The sequence below is a fragment of the Microchirus variegatus genome (genome assembly GCF_963457635.1).
Source record: "Microchirus variegatus genome assembly, chromosome: 10".
NCBI lineage: Eukaryota > Metazoa > Chordata > Actinopteri > Pleuronectiformes > Soleidae > Microchirus > Microchirus variegatus.
Window position 1 is genome coordinate 9,449,862 of NC_139811.1, and position 21,829 is coordinate 9,471,690.

The 21,829-nt window shown below is 42.2% G+C and overlaps 1 protein-coding gene across 1 annotated transcript; it reads left to right on the plus strand.

Moving 5' to 3' along the window:
- Positions 1 to 3,094: 3,094 nt before the first annotated feature.
- On the plus strand, positions 3,095 to 21,627 carry slc29a4a (solute carrier family 29 member 4a; the record flags this gene model as incomplete). Its single annotated transcript, XM_083895779.1, has 10 exons — positions 3,095 to 3,329; positions 7,045 to 7,176; positions 7,302 to 7,415; positions 12,345 to 12,473; positions 14,006 to 14,080; positions 14,160 to 14,428; positions 17,746 to 17,866; positions 17,968 to 18,155; positions 19,521 to 19,761; positions 21,482 to 21,627. The coding sequence occupies 10 exons, from the start codon at positions 3,095 to 3,097 to the stop codon at positions 21,625 to 21,627; spliced, it is 1,650 nt and encodes a 549-aa protein (XP_083751905.1).
- Positions 21,628 to 21,829: the final 202 nt, after the last annotated feature.

The following is a 21,829-nucleotide window of genomic DNA, read 5'->3' on the forward strand; positions in this document are numbered from 1 at the left end:
CCTTCTGTCTGATGGAGGCAGCGGGTCCGGCAGAGACCACGTTCAGTTCTCTGTCCCTCCTGAGAGCGGAGACACCACAGAGGTAAAGAGCCCGTTCATAACCTGTTGTTGTTTTCTAAAGCGTGGTTTTTTGTCTGCGTGAAAGCGCGACGGCGGCAGATAAAAAATACACAGGAGTGGATCTGAACACGGTCTAAACCTGGTTGGGCTAAATTTGGATGGATTTTAACGTCTAAAGAAAGAAAAACAAAGGGGATCATGATGTGTGCGTCTGTGCAGATCAGATTATAACCTGTTAGCCGCTGTGTTCTTACATTTGAACAATTACGCGCACAGCTTATATTATATGTTTTTTTATTTATTATTCCAACAAGCGAAACACGTGAGGTTAATTTGACTTAGTTAATTTATAATGCAATCATTCCCCGTGCATTTACACACTGAGCGTCATCAGGTGCGTGTGGGATGTCGCTCCCTCCTGTTGGTCATGTTATCCTCCTGTAAGTAAACAATAGAAACTGCAGTGTGCAGTGTAATAGACTGCAAATCAATTAGTCTCGAGCCTTCTTTTCATTTGGAAGAGGGTGAAGACTGAGTGAGAGCGCCGCCTCCTGTCTGGAAGTGGAAACTGTGCACAAACCTTCCCTGTTACTGTCTGTGAATATGAATCGGTCTTAGGTTCGATGTGCATCCACACTATGACACGGAGTGAGACAGTGCTTCACCGTGCAATGTCCACAGGTGGCGCCCTCCACTTAAAGGTCCAGTGCGTAACATTTTGGAGGGTTATAAAATGAATATACTACACATAAATGATTATTTTGCATATTGTATAATCAATTTAACATAAAATATATCGTTTTTTGTAGCCTAAGATTGATGCACTGAAAGGTTTTGCTTTTCAGAGGACGCCATCTTGTGCAGCCACGAGTGGACGCTTATAATGCAAATTAAGCAGCATGATAATAAAGATAATTAACCCTTTAAGGTACTACTCAACCATTTGGTCGACTACACTTTAAGTCACTATATCTCATTGAAAAATGCATCAAGCTGAACTCACTAACACTTAATGTGACTTGTTCTGAATGTTGTACCTTTTTAATTATGCAAACCAGGTTTATTATGAACAGACGTCTCAACCGTTTGGTAGAGGGTTGTTTCTGAAATACTGTAGGGTCTAATTTAAAAAATAAATAAATATTGATTGTCGTTATTGTTATCATAAGTAAATAAAATAAAATAATAAAAAATGCAAAGAAATAATTTTTCCTTTGCTTTTTCTTGGTGCGTACCTTAAAGGGTTAATAAATAAATTATTACAAGAGAGGAAATATGGTTCACATCACTTCTAGTAAGAGAAGTCTTATAGTTATAGTTATAGTTACCGATGAGCAGAGGACATTTCTTTCAATCTGCAGTCTCACCTTTAAAGGTGCATTATGTAATAAATCTAAACCAACTGGCCATAATATCCTCCTAATATGTCACAGAGACTCAGGAATAATGTTCATATAACAAACTGAACTCACCAACAACAACAGTACAGCCAAAATATTTGCATTAAAAAATATTTTGCAGACTGCGAATCATGTTTATGATTTGAAATCATGTTTTGGCATGTGGCGCCACCTACAGCCGTCTACCAATCGTTGCAGTCAGTAGAGTCTCAGCTGCCGGTTACGTCAGAAAAACGAAACCTAAAAGACCTCGGTATTTTGAATTTGAATGTAGTAACCGTTTTTGGCCACAGTCTTGCATATGGCACCTTTAAATATCACAAATTCTTACATACTGAAGCTTTAATCGCTGTGTCTCCGCTGGAGGCCAGCACGAGCCCTGCACATCACAGAAGTGACAACCTTCTTACATCGTCATCGTGTCTTAAAATAGGTTCAAATAGATTTCACCCTGATGTTAAAGCAGCTACAGACAAAATAGGAGAGGAGTCAGCAGCTATACACACACCACCTTTGTGCTTGTGTAACCACACAGGTAAACACACCAGATGAGCCTTTGTGGTTATTGTCGGTGTGCATTTGTTTGCATATGGAACAATGTCAATATCCATTAATATTGATGCACGCGAGCGTGTTACAACATAAATTCCCTCAGCAGGGGAACAGTTAGCTGGAGTGAAAGAAGGCAGTTGATCATGGAGAGACCTGAGGAGTGTTTCTTTTAATCATGTTTAAGATGAAGATAGTGCTGGATGGTACACTCTTAGAAATAAGGGTTCCAAAAGGACTGAGGTTCTACCTGGAACCATTTGCTTCTGAAAAACTTTTTTTTTCAAGGGTTCTCGGTAACACTAATGGTTCCAAGAACCATTTTGATCCAGAGAACCCTTTAAAACCCCTTTCCTGAATAAAGGGTTTTAAAAGGCTTCTTGGTGGAACCCTCCAAAAGGGTTCCGGGTGGAACCTTTATAAAAAGGTTCTACCTGGAGCCAAAATGGGCTCTCCTTTGAGGACAAGCCGGAGAACCTTATATGGTTCCACTTAGCACTTTTATTTCTAAGAGTTCACCAGCATAACATCGGTCATTTTAAGTGTAAGTGAAGCGATATAAAACATGTTCCCTGCGTTCATTTACGTCACTGTGGATTAAAAATCTTCAGGTTTTGGACTTTTTGTGTGAAACTTTCATTCCCAAATGAGAGTCTGTAAGCAGGAAAGAGTGGATATTTTGCCCAATAATAAGTGACTCACGCGACGTGAATGAATGATATGATCAACCCCGTGGCCCCGTCTTTAATCAGCCTCGTCTGTATTATGCAGTAATCTGCGCTATAATTCAGCTTCTGCTCTTAAAACGCGGAGCTCCGTTTCACTGACCTTGTGTGTTTCTCCCACTTAAGATGCCTCTCACATTTCATCTCACACAAACGGCAATCGTGTCTTAACCTGACTCTTATCACACACACATGAATGGATTTACTTCATTGCTTTTTGTTGTTTACATGTTAATTATGTTCTGCTTCTGTTCCTGTACCTTCTCCAGCAGATCATCTAACACCACCCCCTGCCTTGCCTCCAGTGTGTGTCTCTGAGCCAGAGTGTGTGTGTGTGTGTTATACCTGTGTGGTGAAACGATGGGTACGGTGGGAGCAGAGCGCCGCAGGCCCACGCCGGTCCAGACTCCAGAGGAGAGGGATGTGTGGCGGGATGGAGGGAGAGCCGGATGGAGGGATGTTGGTAGGGAAGGCTGGAGGGAAGGACGAGAGAGCAGCGTGGTGCAGAGCTACAGCTTTGACTCGTACCAGCTGGAGGAGGAGGAGATCAATAAAGATGCCCCAGAGCGAGGAGTGCTGGCTCTGTCTGAACCTGGTGAGGGACTTCTTCAGATTAACTGTGTTTGTGCGTCTGTGTGTGTCTGTGTGTGTGTGTGTAGTGACTGCAAAGATAGACAAGGAACAATAAATGAGGTATCAATAACACCAGAAAAACAGTGTGTTTATAGTAAGACAGATCAAAAACAGTTTATTTTTCCAGTTTTAAAATGCCATCATGTAAAGTGAAGCACCATCACTGCCTCTGTATTACTTGAGCCAAGAAAACCCCCCCCCCAAAAAAACCCCCAGAGAATAAATGAACCTTCAAAATAAATTTGAAATCCCATTACTCACGGTTGAGAATGAAAACAGGCAAGATGAGCGGCAACATCAAAACCTGTGACTGTTTCACTGTTGTTGTGACTGATCAGTGTATCACTGAGATGGAGTCGTGCTATTCACGTGTTTGTCAGTGTGAGTGTGTCGATGTGTGTTATACGCTTTAATGAGAAATGACATTTATAGACTCAGAAAATCACATTAATCTAAGGCCTGAACCAAGTCTGAGTTTACAACCACACTGTGGAGACACTGGTGCTGTCTGTACTCTGGTCTGTACTCTGGTCTGTACTCTGGTCTGTAAACTGGTCTGTAAACTGGACTGTACACTTGAACACTGGTCTGTAAACTGGTCTATACAGTGGAACACTGGTCTGTACTCAGGTCTGTAAACTGGTCTGTACTCTGGTCTGTAAACTGGTCTGTACTCTGGTCTGTACACTTAAACACTGGTCTATAAACTGGTATATACAGTGGAACACTGGTCTGTAAACTGGTCTGTAAACTGGTCTGTACTCTGGTCTGTAAACTGGTCTGTATTCTGGAACACTGGTCTTTAACTGGTCTGTATTCTGGTCTGTAAACTGGTCTGTAAACTGGTCTGTAAACTGGTCTGTAAACTGATCTGTACTCTGGTCTGTAAACTGGTCTGTACTCTGGAACACTGGTCTTTAACTGGTATGTACTCTGGTCTGTAAACTGGTCTGTAAACTGGTCTGTACACTGGAACACTGGTCTTTAACTGGTCTGTACTCTGGTCTGTAAACTGGTCTGTACACTGGAACACTGGTCTTTAACTGGTCTGTACTCTGGTCTGTAAACTGGTCTGTATTCTGGTCTGTAAACTGGTCTGTAAACTGGTCTACACAGTGGAACACTGGTCTGTAAACTGGTCTGTAAACTGGTCTGTAAACTGGTCTGTACTCTGGTCTATAAACTGGTCTGTAAACCGTTTTGTAAACTGGTCTGTACTCAGGTCTGTACTCTGCTCTGTACTCTGCTCTCATAGACATAGATAATTACACAATATGTCTTCAGGTAGTTTTTTGGTGTTGCTTGGTCTCATGTGTAACATGTGCATTTATCCAGCAGGTTAACTGCTCTGTGTTGTGAACTGAATCCAAGAGGAAAAGTATGTAATGCTGAGAATATATGGCTGCTTTGCCTTGACTTCAGACAGCATCACTGCAGCCAGAATCACAAAGAGAGAGAGAGAGGGACAGCAAAATAAGAGCGAACAATAAGTGTGAACGTGGACGTGTCAGTGTAGGCCGTGTTTGTTTGTAGATGATGGTGGAGTGAATGGAAGCAGTGACGGGAGGACAGAGAAAGGAAGATGTATGAAAAACACAGCAGGTCTGTTCACAGAGAACTGCTGTGTTGCCTGGTTACTCCGGTTGTTCAAAGGGCACCTTAATCAAATCAGAAGTGACCAAGGAAACACAGCGAGGGCCCGAGCTCGTCAGAATCCCTCCCTGCTTCCTGTCTCTTCATCTTTTACCTCTGTCTGTCTGTCTGTCTGTCTGTCTGTCTGTCTGTCTGTCTGTCTGTCTTTCTCTTGCAGTCGTCAGTCTCCACAGTTTAGTCTGCAGCCTTTAAAATAGAGGGTGAAATTTTCCACACAGAATAAATCTGCTTTTCCCCTTAAAGGAAAAAAAAAAAAGCCTGACTCGGGGATGAGGGATGGCAAACTCAGAAGCATTAGTGAATTAATCCCAGTCATTAAAAATGAGAGGGGGTCAGGAAGGGGTTGGATAGAAAGTCTGACTTCTTTAACAAGCTTATGGAATACTTTTAATTAAAAACTAAAAGTTAACAGTCTGTCCATAATTAGTGTGTCTTGCGCTTCTAGTTGTAGAAACTTCCACAAACTGCTTCTTAGATGCGTTGGTGTAATGCAATTGCGTCACTCACATCCTCTTCAACTTCAATTTTTTTTGCTTAATTCAGTGTAATTTACGCATATTTTTAATCTTAACTCGTCAATTTTAGTTTTAACCATATTCATGTTATAAATATTAAGTGACATTACAATGACAATGATACATAATTTGTAATATAACACGCTTGATATAAATCAATTTAAAGGTGCATTATGTAATAAATCTAAATCAACTGGCCATAAAATCCTCCTAATATGTCACAGAGACTCAGGAATAATGTTCATATAACAAACTGAACTTACCAACAACAACAGTACAACCAAAATATTTGCATTAAAAAAAATATTTTGCAGACTGCAAATCATGTTTATGTTTTGAAAACATGTTTTGGCATGTGGCGCCACCTACCGCCGTCAACCAATCATTGCAGTCAGTAGAGTCTCAGCTGCCGAGAAACCACGGGTTGCCAGTTACGTCAGAAAACGAAACCTAAAAGACCTCGGTGTTTTGAATTTGAATGTAGTAACTGTTTTTGGCCACATTCTTACATATGGCACCTTTAAAGTTTAGTCTTTGCACAAACACACTTTGAGATATATGTTATATTCTCATGTTGTTTCAGCTGTTGTTGTGTTTAAAGTGTTTTATAAATAAAGTTTGATTGGATTGGATATAACAGTCATTTAATCACTCTGAAAGCCTTCAGTCCAGATGGGTGAAATAATTATGTTGTTGGTTGTGACTGTCAGTAAAACAAATTTCAAATCACAATTTACTGGTTTTAATAATTCAAGAGCAAAAATCAATCTTTAATGATGTGACATTTATCATGATTCATAATAATAAGGACTTATCGTGACATTTCTACTTTGTCCTATTTTATGATGCACGTTGTTTGGTCCATAAGGCTTTGAATTTGGGACGCAGTTTTCTAAGATTAGGTGAAGGTTAATAGAAATCCTGGTGTACATTCTGTTTTATTTTTTACCCTCATCAAACCCAATAGTAATGTCAGTACACTTGTTAAAATGGACTATTTTGACTCATCAACACATTTTATGAACTCCAGCTCTAGTGTCTGTAACGAGCCATTAGGATGTTTTCCCCTTAAGTCTGCCGTAAAATCAAAATGCTCAAAAACCTTGTGGAGACATTAAGAGGAGGCTCAGCGCATTAGGAGAGGATTATGAACTGTTTTATGAAGAAATCGTATTCTAGCCATGAAACTGAATAAGCCTGCACTCAGGAAAAAAAGATATTTGTGCAGCGACCAACAGCCCTGTGATTCATCAACAATTCCTCTGATCAATCTTTCATCCACGCAACAGGAACAAGGTCCTCTCTGAGCAGCAGCAGCAGCAGCAGCAGCAGCAGCAGCAGCAGCATCACCTCTGCTCTGCTCTGCTGCTACATCATCTGTCCTGATTAGCAATAAAATGAAAATTGAGCACCGTACCCAAATATTTTTGATGTCATTTTTATTTCCAGTGAGTGCACGAGCTGGATTTCATTCCTCTTTAAACTCCCAACTCTGTTTTACCTTTTCAGACTTTGAGGAGCCGATTCCTGACGACCGTTACCATGGCATCTACTTTGCGATGCTGTTGGCTGGAGTGGGTTTCCTGCTTCCCTACAACAGTTTCATTACTGAGGTGGACTACCTGCACAGCAAGTTCCAAGGTATAAATATGGGCATACGAGCACAAATAACCACAGGCGTGTACTTTTATTTTCATTTATAAATCATGCATTAAATGTGAAAAGTGCTCACGGCTCTTGCACGTGTGTGTGTGTGTGTGTTCCAGGCTCATCTATAGTGTTTGACATGAGTCTGACGTACATCCTGGTGGCGCTGTTGGCCGTCATCCTCAACAATGTGCTGGTGGAGAGACTCAGCCTGCACACCAGGATTACAGTGGGTAAGTAAAGGGACTGTTTTTACCAAGACAGTGGTACTTTTACTTGAGGGGAATATTTCAGTACTCTTTCCACCTCTGATTACACTGGTCAACACCACATTTATTGTTTTTTTAGTTGATTTAGGATCATTTTGATGTGCTGAATCCAAAAATCACATTGGTTTTGCTCGATCAGAACCTACATATTTGTTATTTAACTTTTTTGTTTACATTTTCACGTCATATGATGCAAAAAAGATTTTATATTTCTTGCAATTGTGACGGCCCAGGCCGGTCTAGGTGTTCTCCTTCTGTATTCTCCCTTCCCCCCCTGCAGTGGCTGATGGCGGGGCGGGGCCCTGATGGGAAACACCTGTGACCTGTGTCTATATTAGGGGGTTGCAGTCTGCTCGGTCTCTCTCTGCCTGCCGCCAGCGAAGCTCCGTCCGAGCCACCGTTTCCTTTTTTCGTTTGGTTTCTGTTTGGTCATGGTTATGTTGCACATTCTATTAGTTGTAAATAAATTATATCTTTAATTATCGTTCCTCCGTCCTCCCTTGGTCGTTTTTGTTGTGGTCTTGTGAGCCAGACCATAACAAATGGGGGCTCGTCCTATTGGTGTAAGTTGTTGCGTAATGTTGCTTCTGCGGAGATTGATGACTGATGTTTGCGAAGCGCTTTGTTTGATGTTCGCGCGTTGATTGCTGTGACGTCATTCTGGGGGTTCCGTGAGGGATTCCCCGTCGGAACGCTCGTAGGTGAGGATTGTACGAGAGGAATTGTTTTGGGCTAAGTATGTGGCTGTGATAGACGTGAGTGTGTTTGTGTAGGAGGATACAGGGAGAAGTTGCGTGTTGGCCTCGGTTTTCGCAATCAGTGTGGTGTCTCCCCGGCAGGATAAGCGCGTTTCCCCTTTGGGTTTCGTGGTGCCACTGTAGTGTGGGGTGAAAGTGGTTGGAGCGATTGTCTCGGGAGCACGTCCATAGTGCGGACGGGTTGCCAGCTTGCTGGTCGCTTGGTCACACTAGTGGTAGAGAGTGCGTAAGTACCCGCCATCAGTATCCCCTGAAGACTAGGGTTGAGTTTAGGTAGAAATGGATAGGCAGTTAGGGGGGGTTCATCCGCTGGGATTGAGGCCATAATCGTGTCTTCTTTTTCGTTTCCTTGGTGAGTTTGTCTTTGCACGTCTGTTATCATGGCAGGAGTAGAGGATTTTGTGAGGGCACCTTCAGAGGAATTTGTGGAGCAGTGCACAAAGGAGCAATTGCTGAAACTCGCTGAGGTTTATAAGATATATGTCTCTGATAAAAGGTTGAAAGACAATGTGAAGGCAATTGTGTTGGCGAATTTGTATGATCAGGGTGTGTTGGCGTGTGCGTCGGGGCCACCTGCGGAGGGAAAGGCTGCCGGTAGAGTCAGTGCACAGGTTGCAGATTCAAATTTAACGTTTGAGCAGCAGAAGGAGTTGCTTACGTTAAGGTTCCGGTTAGAGACAGAGAAGGAACTGGAATTGGAGCAGCTGAGGCAAAAGGCTGATTTGGAGAAGGCTGTGACCCTGGAAAAAGTAAAGCAGCAGGTTGAGTTGACTAAATTGGACTTGGAAACTCAGAGGTTGAATCTCATGAGCGACGGTAAATTTGTTGGGGGTCGAAGTGGTGACTCCGGTGATATTTTGAGTAGGTTAAGGTTAGTCCCGAAGTTTAATGAAAGAGACGTGGACACGTTTTTTGTCTTGTTTGAGCGTGTAGCCAATACGAGAGCTTGGAGCGACGCGGACAGGGTCGTGTTGTTACAGTGTGTGTTGACAGGGCGCGCACAGGAAGCATTTTCCTCGCTGCCGGCGTCTGACAGCGGTGACTACTCAAAGGTTAAAGCTGCGGTTTTGCAAAGTTATGAGCTCGTTCCGGAGGCGTATAGACAGCGGTTTCGGAGCTGGAGAAAAGGGGACAAGTCTCATTTGGAGTTCGCACGTGTGTTGGGAACGCATTTTCACCGCTGGTGTGCAGCTGCCGGTGTAACAGATTTTGGTGGGCTGGGTGACCTGATTGTGCTTGAGCAGTTTAAAAACTCAGTGTCTGAGAGGTTGGCAATATACATCAGTGAAAAGAAAGTGAGTACGGCGGCGGAGGCGGCCGCGCTTGCTGATGATTACTTGTTGACACATAAGAGAGGCAGAGGAGATTTCCCTGTCTGTGCTGATGGTCCAGTGGGGGGGGGGTGTCCTCCTGGGACAGGCCTCGAGCTGGGTTTTCACCGGCTAGGAGGAATGATCGGGGTCATAACAGTTGGCTGCCAGGTCGGGGCCGCGAGAATGAGGATTTTTGTCATTTCTGTCACGAAAAAGGACACTGGAAAAATGAGTGCCCTGTGCGTAAAACGCGCACTAAGTTTGGTGGCGGATTTGTGAAGCCAGCTGCCATGGCTGCGCCCGTTTCTGGTGCTGTGAGGCAGTGTGGAGATGTTCCGTCGTCAATTCAGTTGAATCCTGATTTGAAATCATTTTTGCCGTTTGTTTCAAAAGGTTACGTGTCTCTGGTGGGCAGCCAGGACAAAGTCCCGGTGATAATGTTGCGGGATACGGCGGCATTTGATTCGTTCATTGTGGGGTCTGCTCTGCCGTTTTCCGAGGAGTCGGATACGGGTTCTTTTGTTCCCATAAGAGGCATGGGGATGTCAGTTTTTCGTGTGCCATTACACAAACTGGTCCTACAGTCTGATCTGTTCAGTGGAGTAGTGAACATGGGTGTGCGTCCTGCTCTGCCTGTAGAAGGGATCCATGTCATTTTGGGGAACGATGTTGCAGGGGGCCGTGTCTGGCCGGATCAGCCGGCTCGTCCGCTGGTTGTCCCGGTACCGCTTGGTACTCGGGGGCCAGATGAAAACGAGAAGAGGTTCCCGGAGGTGTTTAAGGCATGCGCTGTGACCCGCGCAATGATGAGAGCTTGTCCGGACGCCGGTGGCGCGGATCAGGCTGACCAAAAACTCATTGTTGCTGAATCATTGTTGTCACGTGTGTCTAACTCTCCATTTTCTATATCTCGCAGTGAATTGGTGAAGGAACAGAAGGCCGACTCCACATTGGCAGAGCTGTTTGAGTCTGTGCGTCCTGTGGGTGAGGTAAAGGACCTGGCACAGGGTTATTTTGTGGAGAAAGGAGTGTTGCTGAGGAAGTGGGTGCCGCACGGAGAGGGTTTCATGGGGGAACCAGTGTATCAGGTTGTGGTACCGTCGAAATTCCGTGATGTGGTTCTCAGTGTTGCGCATGATGAGTCTGGTCATATGGGCGTAGCAAAAACTTATGACCGGATCTTGCGTCATTTTTTCTGGCCACGGGTTAAGAAAAGTGTTTCAGCATACATAAAAACGTGTCACACCTGTCAAATGACAGGGAAACCAAACCAGGTAATTAAAGTGGCTCCGTTGTGTCCCATTCCTGCAGTATGTGAACCTTTTGAACATCTGATAATTGATTGTGTTGGTCCTCTTCCCCCTTCTAAGTCTGGTTCAGTGTATTTGTTGACGGTGATGTGCCAAAGTACCAGGTACCCTGCTGCGTATCCGTTGCGCACGCTGTCAGCCAAGGCGGTGGTGCGTGCACTCAGCCAGTTCATCTCTATATTTGGTATTCCAAGGATCATTCAAAGTGACCAGGGGTCAAACTTTTCCTCACACCTGTTTGCTCAAGTGTTGAAACAGCTACACGTCACGCACAACCAGTCCTCAGCATATCACGCACAGAGCCAGGGAGCATTGGAGCGGTTCCATCAAACATTAAAATCTTTGTTGCGGGCTTATTGTGTGCAGTTGAATGCTGATTGGGAGGAAGGTTTGCCGTGGTTGTTGCTTACAGCAAGGGAGGTTACACAAGAGAATACGGGGTTCAGTCCAAATGAGTTGGTTTTTGGTCACACGGTGAGAGGTCCACTGGCTCTCAACAAAACAAATTCTGAAGATTTTGCACGTGCCAACTTATGACTAAAGTGAATTAAATAGCTTCGACTAGAAGATCTTGCAAAAATAAGCCTGACGTATTCTGCTACATCTGTGGTAAATACACCATTGTTCTTAACAGGAATCTGTTAGAAAGCAATTTTTTTTTCTCCTAAAGCTTTTTTTGGATGAGAAATATTAACGAAAATCAACTGATAATGTAATCAATCATTCAAAAATGTAATCAATTTAGTCAAAAGATCTGATTTTTCTAAATCAAATTAGCATAAAAACCTGACCTGACTGAGAAAAATGGATGTCATCACAGCGGTGCAAAATGGTCCTAATTCAGTTGAAAAGACATAGACAACTTACTTCTTTGTTGTTGTTGTAACCCTGTGTTATGAGATAATCATCATAATAGAATCAGTAAACTGTTTCTATTTTTTTAATGGACCCCTTGGCACCTTAAGGATTGTCAGCACAAACAAAGCAAAATTGATCAAAATACATAATATATGTGTGTTTTTCTAAAGACAACGTTCATTTAAAAGTGATGTTTGTTTTCCCTCCTCGAATCAAAAATGAAATCATCTTCTCTTTTCCCCCTCAAAGTGAACGTGTACATATTTACACTACAATTACAATTTGGGCCTAAATTATTCACAATCCCCCCCTTAATGTCTTTACAGTTAAATAGTTTTAATAAGAACACTCATATTTGAGATTAACACAAATTTATTAAAGTGGTTCAGCCTACATGTGTGATTTTTGAGCAACAGAAAAAGGATTCTTCTTTAAAAAAAAAATGTATTCCAGAGGGGGAATGGATATAAGAGCTCAGATTTACAGCTGCATTCTCTGCTGCCTTAAATAACACTGTCTCCATCCTTGATGAAGTGTCTTTTGAAATGTTATGTCTGCGTAAGACCTTGATGATATTTGCTCAGTGCAACTACTACTTCACAGACCATCTGTCTCTCTCTGTGTGTGTGTGTGTGTGTGTGTGTGTGTCTGCAGGTTACATCTTTGCCCTGGGCCCGCTGGTCTTCGTTAGCGTCTTTGATGTCTGGCTGGCAAAATTCACCACCAGACAGGCTTACATCGTCAACCTCGTGTCAGTGGGAGTGGTAGCCTTTGGGTGCACAGGTACTACAGTACTACACCATTACTGTCTGGTCTTTCTCTGTGTGTGTTTACTTAGTCATGATCCAGTCACCTGTGGCTCTGATCACTCGTTAATATCTTAGCAATGGATGCAGACGAGACCACACTAACAAGACCAAGAACCAGAACCACAGTTAGTAAACGCACAATTCAGTTTCAGTTAGTTATCGTTTAGTTTTAGTTTCAGTCAATTTGTACATATTTGATTTTAAGTAAACTTTCAGTTGGAAAAGCAGCTTTAATTTTGTGCAAATGTGATTTTCTTTCGTGTCAGTGATTTAAAGGGATAGTTCGGACTTTTGGACATAAGACCTATTTTCCAACTCAGCCGGTGTGATGGAGACGTCTGGAGACGTTTTCAAGAAATTTCACTCAGTTCTTCTGGTTGCAGAGTTTCGCTGGTGCTACGGCTAGCGCAAGTCAATGATACAAGTTAGCATGGCATTAGAAACACTCATACCGACTCCACAGTGCACCCGAGGCAAATCGATTGTAACGGCAAACGATCGATGTACATATCTGTGTTGATAGAATGTTTGAAATAAAACCAACCTTCCAATTTGAAGGATTTATGTCTCAGAAAGTAGTCCCTCAAAAATTCATGCGATGCAAGGTTAGTTTTGTTTCAAATGTTATTCTATCTACACAGATATGTACATCGATAGTCGGCTGTTACAATTGATTTGCCTCGGGTGCACTGTGGAGTCGGTATGAGTGTTTCTGATGCCATGCTAACTTTTACCATTGACTTGCGCTAGCCATAGCACCACCGAACTCGGCAACTAGAAGAACCGAATTAAATTTCTTGAAAACGTCTCCAGACGTCTCCATCACACCGGCTGAGTTGGAAAATAGGTCTTATGTCCAAAATTCCGAACTATCCCTTTAAGTATTTTGTCAAGTCTGGCTTTGAGATAGTGTCTTCCACACTATGTGGCTGAGATTATCACCACATTTAAACGTGTTGCACATGTTTTATTCATTCAGAATCTTGTGCTAATGGTGAATTTGGCCAGGAAGTCCCTGGACGCCCATGCAGTGCATATGAATATTATTACTTTGCGTGTGACGTGCACATAATAAGGTATCGGTCATGTCACGCAGTCACATATAAAAGGTCATATATATTGTGTGGCTTTTACTGGATGTGACCACACTGTAAAGGCCACCATGGTGTTCTGTCATCTTCTGTACAAAGTAAAGCATAAATGTAAATATTCTGAGCTGTTGGAAGAACAAAGAGTGTTGTTAGAGCAAACACCAGCTGTAAAGGGTTTCGTTTTCAGCTGCTGTTAAAGACTTTCATGCCCTGATCCATTTTCCTTCTTGTTACTGAGCGTGAACACAGAGTCACAGAGCCAACGCCACCACAACACTGGGACCTCTTTAATTAGTGGAGGTCCACAGGTCAGAGCAGCTTCTCTCCTGTGGTTTGTGAAGGTTCTAAAGTGTTGTTGTTATAATGTTGAATCTACGACGTAATCCACTGTTTACACTTCCTCCTCGCTCCTCAGTGCAGCAGTCCAGTTTCTATGGTTACATGGGGATGCTGCCCAAGAGGTACACACAGGGGGTGATGACTGGAGAGAGTAAGTATGGCCACACAACACAAACATGTCTGTCTTGTCCCCGTCCCTCCGTCTGATCTCAAATCTCTCCTGTACTCAGGCACAGCTGGAGTGATCATCTCCCTCTCGCGCATCTTCACCAAGCTGCTCATATCCGACGAGAGGAGGAACACGCTCATCTTCTTCCTCGTCTCCATCGCCATGGAGATGCTTTGCTTCCTGCTGCACCTGCTGGTCCGACGTTCCCGGTTCGTACGCTACTACACCAACCACGCCCAGAGCAAAAGCCCGGGCAAAAGCCACGATCCGCGCGACAACGGGACTGGATACAGAGTCCATCACGATGTCACCGCAGAGGAAGTAAGATTTGTAAGTCTGTGGATGCTTTCTAGACCATATTTATGTTTGTGTGTGAGAAGACCCGGGTTCCTGGGTTCGAGCCCCTTTGGAACAACTTTGGAACAAGGGCCTTTCTGCATGGAGTTTGCATGTTCTCCCTGTGTGTGTGTGGGTTTTCTCCGGGTTCTCCGGCTTCCTCCCACAGTCCAAAAACATGCGATATGGGGATTAGGGGAATTGGTCACTCTAAATTGACCGTAGGTGTGAGAGTGTGAGTGAATGGTTGTTTGTCTCTATATATGGTCCTGTGATGGACTGGCGAACTGTCCAGGGTGTACCCCGCCTATCGCCCAATGTCAGCTGAGATAGGCACAGCACCCCCCATATTGATTCATCACATTTATTCATTTATGTTAAAGGTCCAGTGTGTGACATTTAGGAGGGTTTAGTGGAAGAAGATGTCCTTGTCCCAGAATGCCATAAATATTGGTAACACTTTAAATTCGGGAACACATATTCACCATTATGGTGCTTACTAGCGTGCATATAAGTAGCATACTAGCCCTTTAATAGTCAATATTAAGCACGTATTAACGCCTTATGTAGGAAAAATCTTAATTCATGTCGTAATAGAGGTAGAATAAGGTGTTAATACGTGCTTAATGATTACTAATAAAGGGCTAGTATGCTACTTATGTATGTTAGTAAGCACCTAGTTAATGGTGAATATCTGTTCCCTAATCTAAAGTGTTTCCGAAATATTGAATTAAGTCAGTCCACTTCTGCCATGCTTTTGTGTCAATAAACCCTTATTTCAGCTTGTGAGTATTAGGCTCATTAGTATTAGACATTTTACGTGCGACCTACTGTGTCACAGATGAAAAACAATAATGGCAGCATGTCGGGCACAGTCCTGAGGGTCCATGCACACCAGCCCCTTTTTATTCGAACACTAACGGAGACTATTAGGTGTGAAAACGACCTTCCTGCATCCATGTAATTTAAAATATTTAATTATTTCATCATAAACTCTGTCTCTGTGTCAGTCAAAAAAAATGTACCAGTCGGGATTTTGCCCTGTTTCTCATTGTTGTCTTATACCAACGTCCTCTTTGGCTATACCTTGACAGTACGTGCAATTATAGTGAAACTGCAAAACTGCCTGAGCTGGGTGTGTTATTCTGACTTTGAGAAATTAGATTTTTTTTAGTAAACTTTCAGTCGGAATAGCAAGTATTTCACTGAACGCAGTTTTAATGTTGTGTAGATGTGATTAAGTATTTTCTCCAGTCTGGCTTTGAGCGAGCGTCTTCCACACTGTGTGGCTGAGATCATCACCTCATATCAAAGTGTTACAGGCCTCCTAACTGTACCTTCATGTCACTCATCATTGTCTGAATCGATTCATGTGAGGAGTGTTTGTGTGGGCAAGTAGTGCTGGCTTCTCAGTGAAGCACCATCAGCTCTTTGGTGGAGGAAAACACTGAGAGATGAAGAGCAACAGATTAGGGAGTGTGTTTTTTTTGGGGTCGGATGAGGCGTGCAGCGACGCAGAGTGGTTACAAAAGATGGAGACAGATGGGAAGAAGAGGCTGAGGTCTCCTGTGGATAGAGAACAAATGTTGAATGGGTGTGACCGAGGAAGAGGAGGGGAGCTGACATCAGACAAACACAGGAAGATATTAAAGGAGGGGAGAAAAATCCTCCCACTGATAAACCAATTTGTGTGTGTGTGTGTGTGTGTGTGTGTGTGTAACAAAATATCACCTCAGGCTGTTGTCGCTTCATTAGTGTGTGTTAGGTTTTGTAAAAATGCACAAGTGTGTTTATTTCAGTCTGTAATACTGTTAAGTCGAAACTGAATTGCAATTGAAGTCCTTCTGTGTTTTACTGCGTGTTTGCATGTGTATAGGTGTGTATTTTGTGTGTGTGTGTGTGTGTGTGTGTGTGTGTGTGTGTGTGTGTGTGTTCCATGTTGGCTTCATCTGGGGGTTGATTCAGCCTGCTCTCTGTTCTGTTCTGGTTGCCGGGGGAAACCAAGGCAGTGCTCTACATCATGAGATAATCAAGAAGAGTGCTGCCTTTTGGCCCTCAAGTCCCTCTAATCAACTAATGGATCTCTCTCTCTCTCTCGCTGTGTGTGTGTGTATGTTCTTGTACTTGCAGCATACTGAGGACCAGTGAGGGTTTTTAACCAACAAAGTGAGGTCATTTTTACGAAGTGTGGACATCTTGGCCGGTCCTCACTTTGTTTTCATCAAAATCACTTCCTTAGGTTGTAAACATGCTATACTCTGTTTTTAACAGAGCTCCTCAATTTGGTACAAAAACCCTGCCCTGGTGTTTCACACACTTTTTGCTCTGGTGCTCCACCTGCAGACATTTTATTGTATTGCACCAAGTAGTTCTTTATAGATGTCATTCATGAACTAGTTATTTGTTATTGTGTTGATTTACAAAGTGGAAATGCTGGGCCTCACCCGGTCCTCAGTACACAGCAAGTACAATAATGTGCGTGTGTAGTTGCTTATGCACACTTGTGTCGTCAGATGTGCACATGAAGTGTGTTTGAGTAGAGTGGTGTGTCTATGATTGGACGAAGGTAAATGTGTGTGTTGGCTTCTCTCTCTCTCTCTGTGTGTGTGTGTGTGTGTGTGTGTGTGTATGTGCGCGTGTGTGTGTGTGGCCGTGGGCCTAATTTGCAGTCCACTCTGCAGTCTCGCTCTAAAATCATTGCATCAACCTGCAGCCACTCACAGCCTCCCTCTCTAATAGCCGCTGCCATAAAAAGCTGATGTCATGCAAAGACAGGAAGCCATTATCAGTGAGTGACCAAAAAAATGAAAATAATGAGAATAATAATGAAATAATCTGAAGGAAAGGATGAAAATCATCAGCACTCTGCTGTCGATCAATCGATGGATTTGTAAAAAACCTTGAACATACTCTTATGATATTAACATTATGACATACCTCATTTGAATATATATATATATATATTTAAATCTTTAGGGGATTCAACTGATAATTTATCAAAATCAGTGGACCAATGTGTAGGATTTAGTGACATCTACGGGTGAGATTGCAAACAGGAAACAGGATTTTAGTTCATGCAACTTTCATGCAAATTTTAAAACGTCTTTATTGTGATTGTTGTGACAACAACAGACGACCACAACGTCTCAAAGATAGTGGTAACAAAATGTTTGAAAAGTGCTCGTTTCTGTTGATGTATCCCCCCTAAGTCCTACGTACTTTTGAAGTGTTAATATAATGACACTGTGTGTTTGTTTTATTTCAAAAGGAAAAATGTCTGCATGTGTGTGTTTCACCATGTGTCTCCATAGGGAAATGGTGGCGCAGGAGCGTCCTCCACAGAAGAAGGTGTTGAGGACTTTGTGGGCGGCACTTATGTGCGATTTGATGCCCCAAAGGTCAAGATAAGGAGGAGCTGGCCTGGTGTTCGAGGTACTCTCTCTTTTCTTCTTAAAATCCTGCAGCCTCACTGCTGATGAATATATAGTGATTTGTTTGGTGGTAGGACTCATGTGTGTGTCTTATCCAAACAGACATGATCTTGCATCGTTACGTGGTGTCCCGTGTGATCTGGGCGTACATGTTATCCATAGCGGTGACCTACAGCATCACTCTGTGTCTTTTCCCCGGGCTGGAGTCAGAGATTCGGAACCCCGACCTCGGGGAATGGCTGCCCATCCTCATCATGGCCACCTTCAACATGTCAGACTTTGTCGGCAAGGTGAGGTTTTCAGAGACTCAAACGCTGCAATGCTGTGCTCCTTATAGCAGCATGTCACTGGTGATGGATTTATGTCGGACATTTTAATTCCTAGCATGATAATACAACATGAATCCCTGAGCCGGACAGTAACGGAGTACAGTACTTTAGTATTTTAAATTTGAGTGTAGTAACCGTTTTTGGCCACATTCTTACATATGGCGCCTTTAATCTTCCAACTTGAGGAAGCCTGTCAAGGTGCGTACATTGAAATAAACTTCCTTACATTTCTAAGCGAGAGTGTTGCCATTGTGCAATTGCCTTGTGGGCAAGTGAAAAATGTTAAATAAAGCAACAAGGTAAAAAGATAAAAATGACTTCATTTTACTTTCAATTCCTTTTTCATTTTTCAAGGTATTAACATTAACATTTTTTCATAACTCCATTTCTATATGTAAATGTAAGAACTGTGGCAGTAGTAATGCAATATTTAGAAAATGTACTCTTGTACTCTTGATACTCAAGTACTTTTACTTAAGTAGACATCTGACTGTAGTAAATGTACTTTTACTTGAGTAAAATTTAGCAAGGGGTATCTGTACTTTTACTCAAGTAATAAAGCTGTGTACTCTGTCTGCCTCTGATGAATCCACTGATGAGTAGTGTCATACAAATGAATCAGTGGGAAGAGGACGTAATGGGTTCGATATACATATGTAAATATATTTATTTATTAAAAAAAAAAAAAAAGAAATGAAAAAAAAGGATATTTTCAGTATAGTTGAAAAATGCTATATGTTTATTTCTCTTACTCCTGATAGCATCTCACACTTTGCATTACACATCACAGACTTGTCCTATCATATTTAAAGTTTACAGATGCTGCCCCCATGTGGCCAGAGAAGTTACTGAAGTAAACTTAAAAAAAAAAAAAAAAAGAAAGTATTCTTAAGTTAGTTTTAACACATTTAGTCTTTTTAAGTAGTTTCATAAACCCCTTTCCTTTCATGTGGACATCCATAGCGTGAGTTTGTCAGCTGGTCTGTATCTGTAGAACGATGGCTTGCAGTTTTTTGACGTTTCCGCTTGATGAAGGTTCTTTGGCGGCCGTTGAAATGTGTGAATGTTAACTGTCTGTTAAACTTTTCAACAGGATTTAATAGCACACCAGGATTCTTAAAACAATTAACCTTGTCCTTAGGAAATTGTCAAAGGAGTCGTCCCATTTATTAAACCCCGCGAGCAAACGTGTAGTTTGTCCTTCTTTAGATGTTTAATCTGGATATTCAAAATGAAAACCTTACCTAGTGTCCCTTTAGTAGAAATAATGGAAGTGAAGTGATATCTGTCTCAGTGATCATGACAGAAATGTCTCCTCCTCTTCAGATCCTGGCAGCTTTGCCGTACGACTGGTCCGGAGGCCGCCTGCTCTTCTTCTCCTGCCTCCGAGTCGTCTTCATCCCCCTCTTCGTCATGTGCGTGTACCCGGCCAGCTCGCCCACTCTGCCCCACCCCGCCTGGCCCTGCCTCTTCTCCCTCTTAATGGGAGTCACCAATGGATACTTTGGCTCTGTGCCGATGATTCAGGCCGCTGGCAAAGTGCCGCCCGAGCAGAGGGAGCTGGCAGGTACGGCTCCTCCAGTCATTTTTACGCTGATTGATGATATTGATATATTAACGTTGACACAACTAAGGGGTGTTTCTTCTTCCAAGGTTAAACATGTCCCAAACAAAAACGGCACTTTAGACCCAGAGCTGCTCAACTTTGATCGGCTTTTTGTTGTTGCTACAGAAATCCTGTTTTCATCTTTTATTGTAAGCTGTAAGAACAGTGTTTGTTGGGTTCCTTTACAAGCTCTTTTCTTTTCAAACAGTATTTATTATTTATTACTATTGTCGTTATTTCTGCCTTCTGTTATAGTTCATGCACACGTGCAGAATGATGATGAAATGATACACTGGTTGAAAACAAAGAATCCTGTTCACTGTCAAATAGTTTGTGATAATGGGAATAGTAGTAGTGCCTGTGTGTTCAATCACACAGAGGAATATCAGTCAGAATTTAAAATATCTGTGTAACAGCAGTGATAAATAGTTAAGATCTTTTTAGAGGAAATAGATGTCAGTTGTAAGATAAATGCATCGTCTTTAAGTAAAGCACTTTTGCTTTATTTATTCTTGCATTTACTGTTTTTTTATTTGGTTTTTATCTCATATATCATACTTATCTCATATTTGATTATTAAGCTTGTTTTAAAATATCTTAACCTTTTATCACCTGAATCTCAAATTGTTTTCTTTTTGGCTTATTTTGACCAGAAAAGGACCAGAAAATGTCCTGTGACTAAGTGCCTTTGCTTTCAATATCTGGCAGTTATTTACAATTTAGTGCATGTTAAAATAATGTATTAACAATTTAAAATGAAGGAAAAACTAAAAGTTTTATTGAGAACGAATGCCATAGTTGTACATGAACATCAGATTTTGTGTGTTGAATTTGAAATTTGAACATTATACACCATATTTAAAGTAACATTTGGTTAGAGTTTTTGTCTCAACGTCCAAAAACAGGCCAAAAACTGGAAACTTGCTTCAACATGCAATTTCTCAGTTTTCAGAAACCATAGGAATTTTTTCCCATAGCACAGACCCTCTCTCTTCACGAGTACATACTCTTACCTCTGACACTAAAAATGACATTGTATGAATTTGTACTACCGTTCAAAAGTGTGGCCTCATCTATCCAATTTTATTGGTGTTTTCCATTAAAAGTCACACTTTTATTCATCAAAAGAGTTGCAAAATGAATAGAAAATATAGTCAAGACAATGACAAGATTAGAAATAATGATTTTTATTCTCGTCAAAGAACCAGCACAACTGTTTTCAGCTGTGCTAACATCATTGCACGAGGGTTTTCAAGGGTTTTCTAATCATCCAATAGCCTTCTAACGCGATTAGCAAACACAATGTACCATTAGAACACTGGAAATGGGCCTCTATACACCTATGTACATATTCCATTAAAAACCAAACGTTTGCAGCTAGAATAGTCGTTTACCACATTAACAATGTAAAGTGTATTTCTGATTCATTTAATGTTATATTCATTGAAAAAAAGTGCTTTTCCTTCAAAAACAAGGACATTTTCAAGTGAGCCCAAACTTTTGAATGCTAGTGTATATGTGATCAGTGGACTGTAAACTTGTGTCTGTAAGGAATAGATAGAAAAAAAAGACCTAAATCTCCCACATACTGCACTGATATCAAACCAGACCATGCAGATGAGTTTTAAAAGTCTCACATTTCTCTCCTGATGTGACTTCCTGTCTCCGTGTCTCTCCACAGGAAACACCATGACCGTCTCGTATATGACGGGACTGATGGTCGGCTCCGCTGTGGCGTACGCAGCTTACAGCTTCACCGCCCCGCGATCGGGAACACACTTTCCCGCGCTCAGCGTACACACACCTGCCAATGGTACAAGCTACTGAATGTCTACACACACACACACACACACACAGTACACAGGAGATCTACACACACACAAACACACAGTACATGTACACACACCTGCGTCCGTTTACACTCATCCAGTTTCGACGGATTCTCTGATTGTCAAAGGACTGAGACGAGAGACATCGGGAGGGAAGAGATGTGCATCAGTGAAATGTAGCAGATGTCTGGACTGAAAGC